The sequence below is a fragment of the Porites lutea genome, chromosome 7 (genome assembly GCF_958299795.1).
Source record: "Porites lutea chromosome 7, jaPorLute2.1, whole genome shotgun sequence".
In the NCBI taxonomy this organism is placed as follows: domain Eukaryota; kingdom Metazoa; phylum Cnidaria; class Anthozoa; order Scleractinia; family Poritidae; genus Porites; species Porites lutea.
In genome coordinates this window covers 6,723,615-6,736,761 of record NC_133207.1, presented here as the reverse complement: position 1 = coordinate 6,736,761, position 13,147 = coordinate 6,723,615, and the positions used below count along the sequence as shown (strand labels likewise).

General features: G+C 38.7%; 1 protein-coding gene and 1 long non-coding RNA gene across 2 annotated transcripts; one reads left to right on the top strand and one right to left on the bottom strand.

The window, feature by feature from the left end:
- Positions 1 to 326: 326 nt before the first annotated feature.
- On the bottom strand, positions 327 to 1,139 carry LOC140944362 (uncharacterized). The gene has a single exon (XM_073393523.1). It carries the CDS (start codon positions 1,137 to 1,139, stop codon positions 327 to 329), a length of 813 nt encoding a protein of 270 aa, XP_073249624.1.
- A 9,417-nt stretch (positions 1,140 to 10,556) lies between these two features.
- LOC140943870 (uncharacterized) lies at positions 10,557 to 12,796 on the top strand. Its single transcript, XR_012166642.1, has 3 exons — positions 10,557 to 10,676; positions 11,369 to 11,404; positions 12,729 to 12,796. It is a non-coding gene; the product is annotated as an uncharacterized lncRNA (long non-coding RNA).
- The last annotated feature ends 351 nt before the right edge of the window (positions 12,797 to 13,147 follow it).

The following is a 13,147-nucleotide window of genomic DNA, read 5'->3' as shown; positions in this document are numbered from 1 at the left end:
TAAGTACTGGAAAATGATAGGACTGCTGCCCTTGCTATTAAGTCTCATCACTTTCAAGTAACCCATGCACAGCCTCCCCCGCAAGCTATGCAAGAGTTACATGCAAAAGAAAAATTATGTTGAAAGTGACGTTATTCTAATATATTTAAGAAAGGCATTTGACTTCCATCGACCAAAAGCCCTTGTTTGAGCATCAGAAATTCCCCGCTCTGTAGCAAATGAGGTAGCCATGTTTTGAGATCCTCCTTTACCTCACGATTAAGTCTAATGTAATGGTTCGGTAAACGTACACCCACTGTCAAGTCAATCAGACGTCTTAAAAAGGCTCAACCTGGTCTTATGACTGAACAAGCAAAATTTAAGAGGCCGTTGAGGGACTGCACCTCCTTTAAGGTGACCTTTTTGCGGTGGATAAAATCTGAGATCAGGGAAATACATTTTTCAATCTTATAACGAGTTAGACGAGCCTCCCAAAAAATGGAGTCTAATTCAATACCCCCAAACGACTTGGTAGTGGAGAGACCAGAAGTCTTTTCTGGTGCTATGGGAATACCCAGGTAAGAGCAAAGTGACAAAAACAAATTCAGCTGTTGTTGACAGAGCTGCTCAGTAGGAGCAACTAGGAGGTAATCATCAAGGATGTGTAAAATGTAATCAATTTTTCGCGTATTACGAGCAATCCATTCCACAGCTGTGCTAAACATTTCAAAAGTCAAGCAGGAAGAGGAACAACCCATTGGCATGCATCGGTCATAATAATAGAGCCCCCTCCACTGCATCCTAAAGAGACCATAATCATCAGGGTGAATGGGGATAATCCGGAATGCATTTTTAACATCTGTCTTGGCCACAAAACAACCTGGACCAGCACTTTTAATCAGTTGGATGGCCTCATCAATTGTAGCATATTTAACACTGGTATGATCTGAAGAAATGCCGTTATTAACAGAGAAGCCGGTCGGGAAAGACAATTGATGGATTAAGCGAAATTCTCCCTGAACCTTCTTTAGGACTAAGCCGAGAGGTGAAATCCAGAAGGGAGACAAAGGAGGGGATTGGAAAGGACCTGCCAATCTATGGACTTCTAGCTCTTTTTGGAGCTTAGCATCAACAGCTTCTGGATTATCTAGAGCCAACATTAAATTCGTAGCTGTTCTAGATTTACGTCACCTTGAAAGTGAACCGGAAAACCTTGAGTAAGACCAAATAACAAAAATTCAACAGTGGAAGGGGTGTAACCCTAGGAGAAAACCTAATATCTCAACTTTTACTGGAGTTGGGAGGCTGGAATGCCGATGGGGAGGACTTGGCAGGTCGGGGCTGAGAACTGGCAATTTATGATGAGCCACGAAAATTACATTTTGAAATTGGGTGTGACCCCTCAACACCTGTAGCAAAGGTGCTTAAAAGTACAACTAGGAAGACACTTACGGTTCTTATGGAATTTAAAGCAATATCCTTTTGGGACAAAATCTGCCTTCTCCTTTTGGTGGATGAGCTGGGTTTTGGTGTGGTCGACGAAGGGAAACTTGTGACTTAAGCTACAACTCGCCATGCATTCGATCCCACGGAAGAGCGGCACGGTGTGCCTGCCTCAGAAAACGAAAATTCTCGTCGTAAAATTTCCAGTTGTGGCCCTGAATTATCTCCCCATATTTCATGAGGGTTGGGGCCTCATACGGAAATTGTTTTGTGTAAGCCCCCACAAAACATGAAAACTGCTTAACCACGTTTCAATTGTTGTAACCTTTTTGTGCTTAGCCAATGGTTCAAAGCAAAGAGAGGGGTAAAACCGCTGTCTGAATTTGATATCGATCGATCAACACAGGGTTGGCAAGTAGTGAACCAAAGTCTACATATTCCTCCTTCCAAATTTGTGCCCGTATTTTTTCTGATAGACAGGCATCCACTGGTAAGCTCACGGATTGAAACAACTGACCTGGCACTGGGTTGGATGCCAATAACAACAACTTTGCAAATAAAGAAGGTTCAACTCCTCCTGATTCATGCGAGACTACCATTTATAGAAAACCATAAAAATCCTATTTGTCAGACAAATAATCTCTTTATCCTTTTTCATTTAAATTAAAAACTGTTAATTTTTTTTAGGCCATGGTATTCCCGAGAGAAATTTAGACCCCATAGTGCACTCATTTCGCATAGTTATTGTCAAATTCTTCTGAGAGGAATGCATATTCATAAGAGCAGACCCTCACCCCCGCCCACCCTCTTAGAGCATACTAGTGTGGACGGTATTGTGCTCAATCAATCAAATCAAGGCAGAATGGAAATACACAATGACCATCTTCGTTAATTGTTATTGTTCAATGTCTTCCTTTTTATGGAACACCATAAGTTAAATCATGCATTTTCACTCATAAATAGCTTGCCAACCTGCTACTTAAGAACCATAGTAACTGACCATCGGTAAACGTGCCTCAAAATGCACGCTCGACTTGGGAATGATAATGTTTCAGATTTAAGAAGCCGTGCATGACAAGAACTGTACCTTGGAAATATTAATTTAATTATATTGGGTTTTTTACCTCTTTGTTGCGCAAATCTCCCGTCCACGGGCAACCATTATTTGTACGGATCTTATCACTAAATCTTCCTTTTTGCCGCATTGTCCGGAAATACATCCTGTAATATAGTATGATCAGAAACAAAGTGAATGAGGTGCTCAAGCTCATTTCCTACGTGATATGAAACTGTCAAACATGTGGACACTGATACTCCTCTGTGTATTATTTTTATTATTTTTATTCTAGGATGACCTTGCTGCGAACTGCTGACGTAAATACTTAAGAGCGACTGTCTGTAAATATCGACCAAAATCGACTCTTTGTGGCACAAGTTCAAAATTCGAATTTCGCTCATTTTTGGCTAATCGATAACCCTTAGTGAGTAATGAAACATGCTGTAGTTAGTTTTCCCAAATAAGGAATTCTTTTGTTAAAATTCGAGAAAACTCATTTTGCCCGTTCGGAGCTCAAAACCCACTTCCGGTAAAGCAAAATTTTACACAAATTCCATTGACTCGTACGTCAAACCACAACGATTTGGCAGCCTTGGTAGAAGACGAATAGTTTTTATGACCCTTTCTTTCTTATAAGACGATAAATTTTTGAAAGCTGTAATAAGTTTGTGGCCAAAAAGGTATTGTTAAAAATAGGCCCTATTGGCAATTTCTAACGTTCAAAATTATAGGGTTAAAATAATGTAAATTTTTACAATGCGCTATAACTTAGAATTTCGCAAATTGACTTTCTACTGCTTAACTAGGCCCCAATATATCAGAAAATCGAAACAAATCTCTGGGCAAACGATTTTAAGTAGCCCGCAAGACGCCGAGTTCAACCCTAATTTTGCGAAAAATCGCGACATTCCAGTGGTTAAAAATAGCGTGACACGGTCCGTCACGCCAGCGGTGTTAACGACAGATTCACTTTCAACATTCTATTCAACGCTGATCACATGCCAAATTCCAGCATACAATCTATCTTACATCTTTCAATACACTTATCTTATTTAGAAGAGTCATTTTGTTTGGATACAATATATAGTGTAGAATTGCCCAAAAGTCGGCTTTTTTGAGCGACGTCGGCAAGACTTCGACGACCGGAGCCCAACGAAAACAAACTTTAAACAAGTACAGTGGTGTGCTTTATTAATTTAAACATGCGTCAAAAGGCATAAATACGTTAAATTTAAGACGGGGATAACCAATATTAACTAATTAGAACTCTTTTTTTTTTTTTCTTGCGAGTTTTCTCTTTCAAGTAATTATGTATAAGTATAAATGTACGTTTCGATGTATTACTATCACGCTTATAAAGTTACATTGTAACGAACGTTTCAGAAAACATTTTAACTCGTTTCGATCGACGATGAAACACCATCATCAAAAAGAAATCACCAAAAACTTTCCTCTACAGCAAAACGGAAAATAGAAAAAAAAGTGTCGTTTTACTAATGCTAAAGCAGGAATAGTTGCAGCGAGATCATGAGCATTTAAAAATGGCAAATGCTCCTAAATGGACATCTATAGATCCCTTGCATCACCATTGGAAAAAAAACTCTCTGGCCCACTATGAACTAACCTATTCCAGGCGTAGTGGACAGTGGATAGTGGATAGTGGATGACAGTGGCGCGAAATGGGGAACGGAGGAAAACAAACGTGGAAGAGAGTAAGAGGGAGAGAGTAGGAGGACCTTTCGCCCTCTCTCCCTAACCCCGCCCCTTCGCCATTTTTTCTAGCCCACTTTTCTTTGCGTTTTCCCAACTACCTTAAGGCCAGTTTTATGTTATATACCGTATTTATTCGATTAACCACCCTGGGCACTTATTAAATTTTTGGACCTTGAGAGTGAGCGCTTATTCGAGGTGGGTGCTTATTCGAGGCTGGGCGCTTATTAAATTTTCGCCATTCTCAGCAAGTGTAGTATGTTAGTTTTGCAACAAAACAATAAATGGTAATAACAAAAAGCGGAGATGTAACAAAGCAAGGTTTCTGTTAAATGCTCTGAAGAAAACTCCGTCTTCGGGAGGGTCTCTTTATTACTTATTATCTCTTATTAGAGTTTGTGTGGGAGGGAGTGGGGTGGGGGTGGGCGCTTATTAACTTTGCTGCCTTTAGGATGGGCGCTTATTCGAGGTTGGCGCTAATTCGAGGTTGGGCGCTTATTCGAAGAAATGCGGTATTCAACTTGAGCGTCGAGCACTTTTGGCGCTCGTTATTGATCAGCAGGAACGGATTTGGTAGTACTAACTTTTCTACTGCTTTTAGACTGCGAAACTTTTTTTTTTTCTTGTTTCTTTCTTTTGTTATTTCTCTGTCATTCTCTATTGTATTTTTTAGACTTATTTTTCGATTCTCTCCCCAGTCTCACTCACCTCTCTCCGAACGAGGAACGACCATTTTGTTTTGGTCCAGACCATTACCTCGACTATTCCGCCTTCTTGGCTTACGCAAAAAGTACGGGCTGCTTTGTGGCCTGAAAGACTTTGCACTGATTGACGTTTTAGTGTCATGGAAACTCTAGCTGTAATACTGAACTGCAGATGACAGGTTAAAAGACTGAAAGTTCCTTTCAACAGCGTTTGGAAAGAGAACATCGTCTTTTCCGCAAAAAAATAAAACAACAACAACAACAAAAATAAAAATAGGGAAACAAAATAGAGTATAATACTAAACCTAAGAAGAACCTTGTAACGAACGAATGGGAACGCCTAAAAAGGAAAGACAGACTTGAGGACTTTGCTCATCCTCCGTAACCTAATTAGTCCATGAAACTTAGACGCCCAAGCAGGCCTCCAAAACCTTACCTTTGTCTTTATCACAAACCGAATACTAGAAGACTGAAAACCCGACGGAAGAATTATTTGCAGCCGGCCCTCAAAAACCCCAAGAGACTTCGCCTGCTGCTGGTCAATATGTAGGAAGGCTTTTCCAAAGAATTGCTCCAAAAAAACTATTTTTCTTTACATTTGTCTGGGGTAGAGGAATAGCGAGTTTTCTGTTGGTGTCTCTTAATAAGTAATTAGAGATATTGCAATGATCTGCCCTTGCTACGATCTATTATGCACTTAACAAGGCCCCTCAAAGTACTTAAGATATATGACGCATAGTCTGCGATACACCCGCCTCTCACTGCTCTTTGACGAAATGTCTCTGGCGACAAATAGCGATGAGAGGAAGCTTTATCGCAGGCTCTTGGCATCAAGGCTTTTCTACTATTTACATTGGTAAACCGGTCGCTTCACGGTTTGGGCAGTTGGTGAGGAGAATTCAGGACTAATTAATTTTGATTCCGTTCGCTAATCGCGTTTACCATTTTCCTAAGTCAGTTTCGTTTAATGAAAAACGGCCGCGAAAGCCTGAAACTAATATTCAAAAAAGGTTTGAAGACATGAAATCCGAACTTCCGCCTGGAAGTTTCCAACCAAGAAAATAGGCGATTGCCTTTTCAGACGTTCGTTTGTTTCGGGAATTTTCCACTGAAACGTGGAAAGCAACCCGAAAATAAGTTTTTTTCAGTTTTGAGAGCCCGCAAGGGTAAAAACGTCGAAAAGAACTATTCCACCAATACTTAGTCTAAAATATTTTTAGGCTTTAAAATTGCTTCAAGGAAATTATAGTTTTTATAAACCAAATGGCATTGATTGGCGATGATTTAATTCCCAAATATCTCTCAATGCAAAAATTCATTCAGTAATCAGTTTTAGTTTTTAGATTTTGTTCTGTTTATATACCATTTTTTGAGGGAAATCGCCAGTCTGAAACTGAACATGAAAGTGTGTGACGCTATCCCAGGGACCCTAAATGTTGTATCTGAAGAAAATGCTTCAATCGATGAGAATAATAGGTTTACCGAAAGATTTAATTTCGAACTGGCTTTTAATCTGCCTTTAAGTAAATTGTTTAAAGCATATCTATCGGTAACACTGGCGTGACGGGCCGTGTAACGCTATTTTAAACCACGGCAATGTCGCGTTTTTTTGGCAAAATTAGGGTAGAATTCAACGTCTTGCGGGCTACTTAAAATTGTTTGCCCAGAGATTTGTTTCGATTTTCTGATAGATTGGGGCCTAGTTAAGCAGTAGAAAGGCAATTTGCGGAATTTTAAGTTATAGCGCATTGTAAAAATTTGCATTATTTTATCCCTATAATTTTGAACGGCAGAAATTGTCAATAGTGCCTATTTTTAACAATACCTTTTTGGCCCCAAATTATTACAGCTTTCACAAATTTATCGCCTTATAATAAAGAAAGGGTCATAAAAACTATTCGTGTTCTTCAAAGGCTGCCAAATCGTTGTGGTTTGACGTACGAGTCAATAGAATTTGTGTGTAAAATTTCGCTTTACCGGAAGTGGATTTTGAGCTCCGAACGGGCAAAATGAGTTTTCTCGAATTTTAACAAAAGAATTCGTTATTTGGGAAAACTAACTACAGCGTGTTTCATTACTCATTAAGGGTTATCGATGAACCAAATATGAGCGAAATCAAATTTTCAACTTGTGCCGACCGTGGGTCGATATTTACGGAAAGCCACTCTTAACTCTTCTGAAAGAAGTTTAACAGTTTCTGTGTGCGACTCAGTCTTGTTCCAGGAGCGGCTCCTGCTTGTTCCAAAAGCTTTTAAAAAACATTTCACACACTCACTCGTTTTGGAATGTGTGCAGGATTGCCTTGTATGTATATATAATAGAGAACAGACAAGACTAAAACACACGACTGCAGAGACTCAAAAGATAAGAAAGTAAACGGAGGGTATTTACCCGCTCTCGGTACAGGCCTCTCCTGTCCGCCGCGCAAGAGGCATTCTGGTTCCGATCTTCTTGTCCGTTTTTTCTTTTCGTTTTGTTATCTTTTTCTGTGTGAGAAAAAATTACATTGACAGATGAATATATAGAGAGATAAAAAAAATAATTAATTAATTAATGTGTAAATAGATTGATAGTTAAACATGTATATAGTTTTTTGTTCACAAATTGTGACTGAATAAATAAATGAGACGTTTTTATTGGCCAGGTTACCAAGTACCAGGTTATCGGCATATGACACCGAAGTTCACCGACCAATGGCTACTCATCTCCAAACAGAGCAAGGTTAGAAGTACTGTAGTTAGTGGCCTTATTTCTTTTCAAAACGGGAACCTGTGACGCTAAAAACTCTTGACAGTTCTTCGTATACGCTATATTTTGCTTTTTTAAGATTTGTTTCCAAAAGAGAGGGACAAATACAACGTAAGTTTCATGAATAGAAGTTCTTTAATATTACCGCTCACTCAGCATAAAGTTGTTCTCTTTGTAGTGCTAACTATGTTCGCCGTAGGTTTCTGATTACTCTGTTTCTTGCAATAAAGCTTTAGGTAGGAATATCCTTTCAGATAGAACATAGTTTGTAGGTACTCTACCTCTATTCGTACTTTAACAAATGTGTTAGCGTGGCATTTTAAGGTTAAATTTGACCAGCATTTTGTGCAGAGAGTTCTACGGTCACGATTGCCTTCAAACTTGCAGATGTAAAACTAGAGAGCTCTGAGGCTTATTTGCTGAAGTTAGGGAAAAATCTGTCGTGGGATTTCGAAGTTGTTTACATTCTTCGTAAAAATGCGGTTTTAAATATATGCCGATATCTCACCGCAAGGGTTTTTATATCTACGAGAAAACAAATAACATTTTCTTAAAGTTCCATCATTATTTATTTGGTATGCCAAAAATCATAGAAATCGGTTGAACGTTTTATTCTGAAAAACGCAAATCAAAAACATAACCAGCACGCATATAAATAGGTTCGAGCCACCTTAAAAAAGGTTTTTTTGTTCAAAAAAGGGTACGAACCCTGTCAGTCTAACTGAATCGCCACTTTTTCGGCGCACTGCTTCCTCACTGTCTGTAGAAACCAAATGCAAAAACCCCCTTAGCAAAATATTGTAATTATTGATCACGAACTCTTCTTGTTTCGGCTCTTCGTAGACGAGGGCGAACTCAAACGGTTTAGATTGCTCTGGTTCTTTTGCTTTCTTTCCTCGGTTTCTATCCAGACTAGGAGAAGAGGAGGATGCTTGGAATCGCTCCCAACATTTTTTAAGGGAGATCGAATAATCCCGACAAGGCTCGAAGGACGAATTTAATGGTGCGACTTTCGCTTCCGTCAGTCGTCGTTGTTCACGCTCCTTATTTCATATCCCTGCATCGCGATTCTACCAGAGATCCATCTTACGTAGCCGCCAAATTCCAGAATAATTACTAGTAATAAACTGTTTCTCCAAGTCCAAGCCTGCCGTTTTCTTATATTTAGGAACCATTTCAACGTCAGTTACACAAATCCTTCGTGGGAATTCCCTTTCCTTCGCTAGTTGTATTTTTTTTATTAGAGATGTTCTGAATAACACATCGTTTCATTTTGCTCTTGTTGTTTGAAGCTTTTTTAAGCGTAATAGTGCATTTCTGGCAGGTTTAGAGTTTGGCTTCAAGTAGATATTTTATTTGAATTAAAACCTAAGACTTAAGAAAAACAGTTTCTTAACCAAATCAGACAAATGATTCATGAAATTTTCATCAACATTGTTCGTTCGATAAAGCCCCAAAACTTTACCATTTCGGTCATTTCTTTAAAAAATGTTTTCAAAATGCATTCTATGGTACAACTCGCCTTTAGCCGCGTTACGAAAATTCCGAATTTTATAAAGAAGTTGAAAAAGGTAAATTTCACCGTCCCATGTCGACCTAAGTACCAGTAATCAAGAGTAGTCTAACTGTTTAGACTGGTGGCGAATTGTTTTTACCGATTCATACTGGATTATTTATTAATAGCAAGGTTTTGTAATGAATATCATGTCCTTTGATTTGACAGTTCGTATTTATGTTTCAGATGCCAGTATTTTGGCCAAGACTAAACATCTTTTGCTGGCAAATTCATGGCTCCAATTGAGTTAAAACGGTCACTCCCCTGACATTATTGTTAAATTTGTTTACAGCAGCGTTTTCTTTTACGGTTTCTTGAAATAATGTAAATCATGGACGCATCATGTTAACACACTGAAAGCAAACCTTCCACATTTCAAAACATCAGTAACAGCAAGGAGATTAGCGACAAAGTGTTTTTATAAAACAAATTTCTAGTTATCCAATTTTTCTTTTCATTTGTTCTTTAGACACTTGTATAAATTATTGATTTGGTGTCTGGGTTAATAGACAGTGTCAAGATCATATTTGTATTCTCAGTAGTGAAGTGGAGCTGTCTTTTAAACGATGTTAATGCGAGGGAATAAGGTTGAAAATATTTTCATTTAAAAATATTTGGCCCATCAGGCTCGAAAGTTAATAGTCCATTTGACTAATTGTTGAAAGCTTTTCAAATGAAAAACAAAATGATAGCTGTTGGTCCGTTATTCCAAATATCTGATGGTAACGTTCAAACAACTGAAGCAAGACGTCTTATGTTTACATTACCAGGAACAGGGAATGGTCAAACACAATAAGTTGGTTTTGCACTGTTTTTGAAAAATTTCTTGTGAAATATTAATAACTTGAAGGCAGAACATTTAAGAAGGGCAGTCTCTCATAAGGCTATTGTGTTTTATTACGGTGACAATCCCTTAACTGCTCCTTATTTCAAACTGACCAGACGCGAAAACCCATCCAAGGTATGTCGATTTTAGTGGAGGGCGTTTTCTTTCAAGCCTCTCGACTTTTCAAATAACGATAACAGAGTTCTGAACTATCCGAAATACCGGGATTATTTAACATACAGCTAGTGACGCCTATTAACCGTAACAAATCGCTGTTTTTCAAGAGCGTCATATCCTCCACTTTGGTTTTACCTTGCCATGACAGTTCTGGTTGTTCGGAAGGTCTAGAGTTCTTGCTTCCTTTCGTCTAGTGGAAATATCTAGCTCCAAACCTTTTGAAATGTCATCTCCGTTATCTTCAGTATCTTGGACGAAACTGAGTGATTTAGTAAAACCTGTGCGGGCAAACAAGTATCATTCAGTATCCAAGACGATATATGTAGTAACACTCCATTTAGTGACTAATCGTTTGAAAAATGTTGATATTTTCTCATGTAGTCGTTGCTGATAACAATGGAACGTGGAATAGCTGTGATTTTCTTGTTTCTTTGCCTCTTGCAATTAACTGTTAGCGTTAACGGAAAACCCGCCAAGGTAATGCTTAGTTAATCGCTATGTACGTGGCAGACTGTTAGCTTTGCAGGAATAAATGCGAAATAAAGTACAGGATAGCTAAAGTAAAAGGAGATCAAATTCCTCTGATCCTGCCAAAACATAATTTTTTATACAAGAAACATCGTTTTTCGCTAGCACATGGATAAACCACATTCAAGGAAAGTGGCAAAAAGATAATCCCGACAGAACATTATATAGTGACTCTGTTCCGTTTTCTCTAAGACCCTTGACACTATTTCTGAACTTCTTAGCGATTTTTTGTTTACTGCCGTTTTGTTTCCATTTTGCATCTCCTCGTTTTAGCAACCACTTGTGATAAGAACAATTGTGTGTTTCATTCAGGGCCCGCACAGACGAATCGAGATATTTTTTGAAGCCGCATATTTGTTCACGAATCGGCTCGTCCGTCAGCGCACAACCAGTTAATCCTTTCACCGAAACCGCATCTTTTTGAAACTGCTTTTCAGAGTAGTTTAAGGCTCTGTCCACACGAATCCGGGTAAACAAATATTCGGGTTGAAAAATGTCCTGTCTTGTGTGGATTGGGCCTCAGACCTTTTAACAGCATTCTTGTTGTTCCCCAAGGGGATTGGATTGCGAAATAATCACACCAGCCTATGAAGGTTTGTAACCGTGATTTTTTTTGTATCTCATGTCATGTATATGTGCAGGATGAAACAGTCCGCGAGAAAGGAAATCCGGCCGAGGTAATAAATACGTAGGAAAATGTTGTATTCTCCCGGTTTAAAATCTATATTCATGTACAACTGAGATGTTAGCGGGGAGCGGGCAACAAGCTTGGTAACCGGGACAATGAAAATGAACCCTAGCCCTAACAATAACTTCATTTCAAATTCTCTCTTTTGTTCCCATTTTTCATTTTTCCCGTTCTCCGTGCTCTTTCCCCCACCCGCGCTCGCAATGGGGTGTATATTTCCTTCAACATTTTTTCCAAGACGATCAAAATGTAATTGCATTAGGTGTATATATCTATCCCATGTCATAAAGAAGACAGCCAATCAGAAATCAAAAAACCCGTTGCATATTTTGCGGTATGCAACGAATAGTGTTTCACCAAAAAATGCCGGCGCGGCCTTATAAATTTCCGGGGGAAACCAAGGCAGATATCGACAGCTAAGACTTTTCATTCTACAACATTGCCAGAATTTCTGGGAAGTCAAATTTAAAAAAGTAATCCAAAACGAAATCAAACAGGCTTCAACGGACAAAGAAATTAAGGAATTTATTGGGCAACGAAAACAAACCAGTTAACCAGTGTTTTGAAGACTGAGATGGATCCACATTTCCAAAAATCCAGCCTTGCTATCTTTATCATCGAGTCAATAGGCAATTTCTTCCTCCTTCAACGATTCAAATCTACTGTCCGCAATTTTCGCGCTCTTAAGCTTAACACAATGCCGCGGCTGGAAACGAAGTATGATCTATTGCCTCGTTTCCAAATCAATACACGATCGATCAACCTCGTTTCTAAGTCAATATACATGCTCGCATCTTCCAAATTTGGTCAACGCCAGTTGGTTATTAAGATTTAGCTGGGGGGCTTTGAGCCAATCAGAAACGGTGAAATATTTTGAATGAATAATAATTTACATTGTTACATGTATTTTGAGTCTCATGGGACAAATTAGTTATACGATGTTTTCTCTTCGTATACCGTGAATATCCCACTCTTGACTTGAGTTTTTTTCGTAAAAACACGAGCCATTTTTTTACTAAGAAAAATCAAGTCACTCTTGAGATTTTACGCGGCTATGCCACTCGAAAGCATTGCATAACTCGTTCATATATAGATAGAAGATAAAGAGCTTCTAATCCATGTTTTACCCGTATTGCAATATGACCTGATAAGACTTATAGCTCAAGGCAACTAGGAGAAATCAGGGGACCCCTTCTCTCGGTTCTCGGTTCCATTACCTTCAAATCCCAACTTCTAATTTGAATTGTAATGACTAGAAACTTTATCTAACTTTGCTTCCTGTACTGTACCCCCATGTATAAATATATTTTAAGGACATGAAGCCCCATGATTCCGCGAGGGATTGTTCAAGTGATGGGGACTGCCGTCCTTGGGAAGTATGGTTAGTAAGAAAACCTCCCCCTTATTAAAGGGGCTGTGTTACGGCACTCCAGTTTATTTTGTTTAATTTTGCAAATTACTCGCCCTCAACCGCAATGGAACTTAAAGTGAGCAAAGAAATTACATGGAAATGACAAAATCAGAGATTCGAGACAAACAAATATGTCTCCTGAGCATTATTTTTGAAGTTGCAAACAGCAGAGATCAACTTTAAAGAACTGTTAGGCTGAACAGTTTTCAAAAACCCTAATTTCAATCCGTTTCAGTCTTCTTAAGTTTCGCCCATCCGTGGCATCTGTTGTGTTATTTTAACCTTCCTTTAATGTTTTAAGCTGTTAGTTTTGTATTTCTC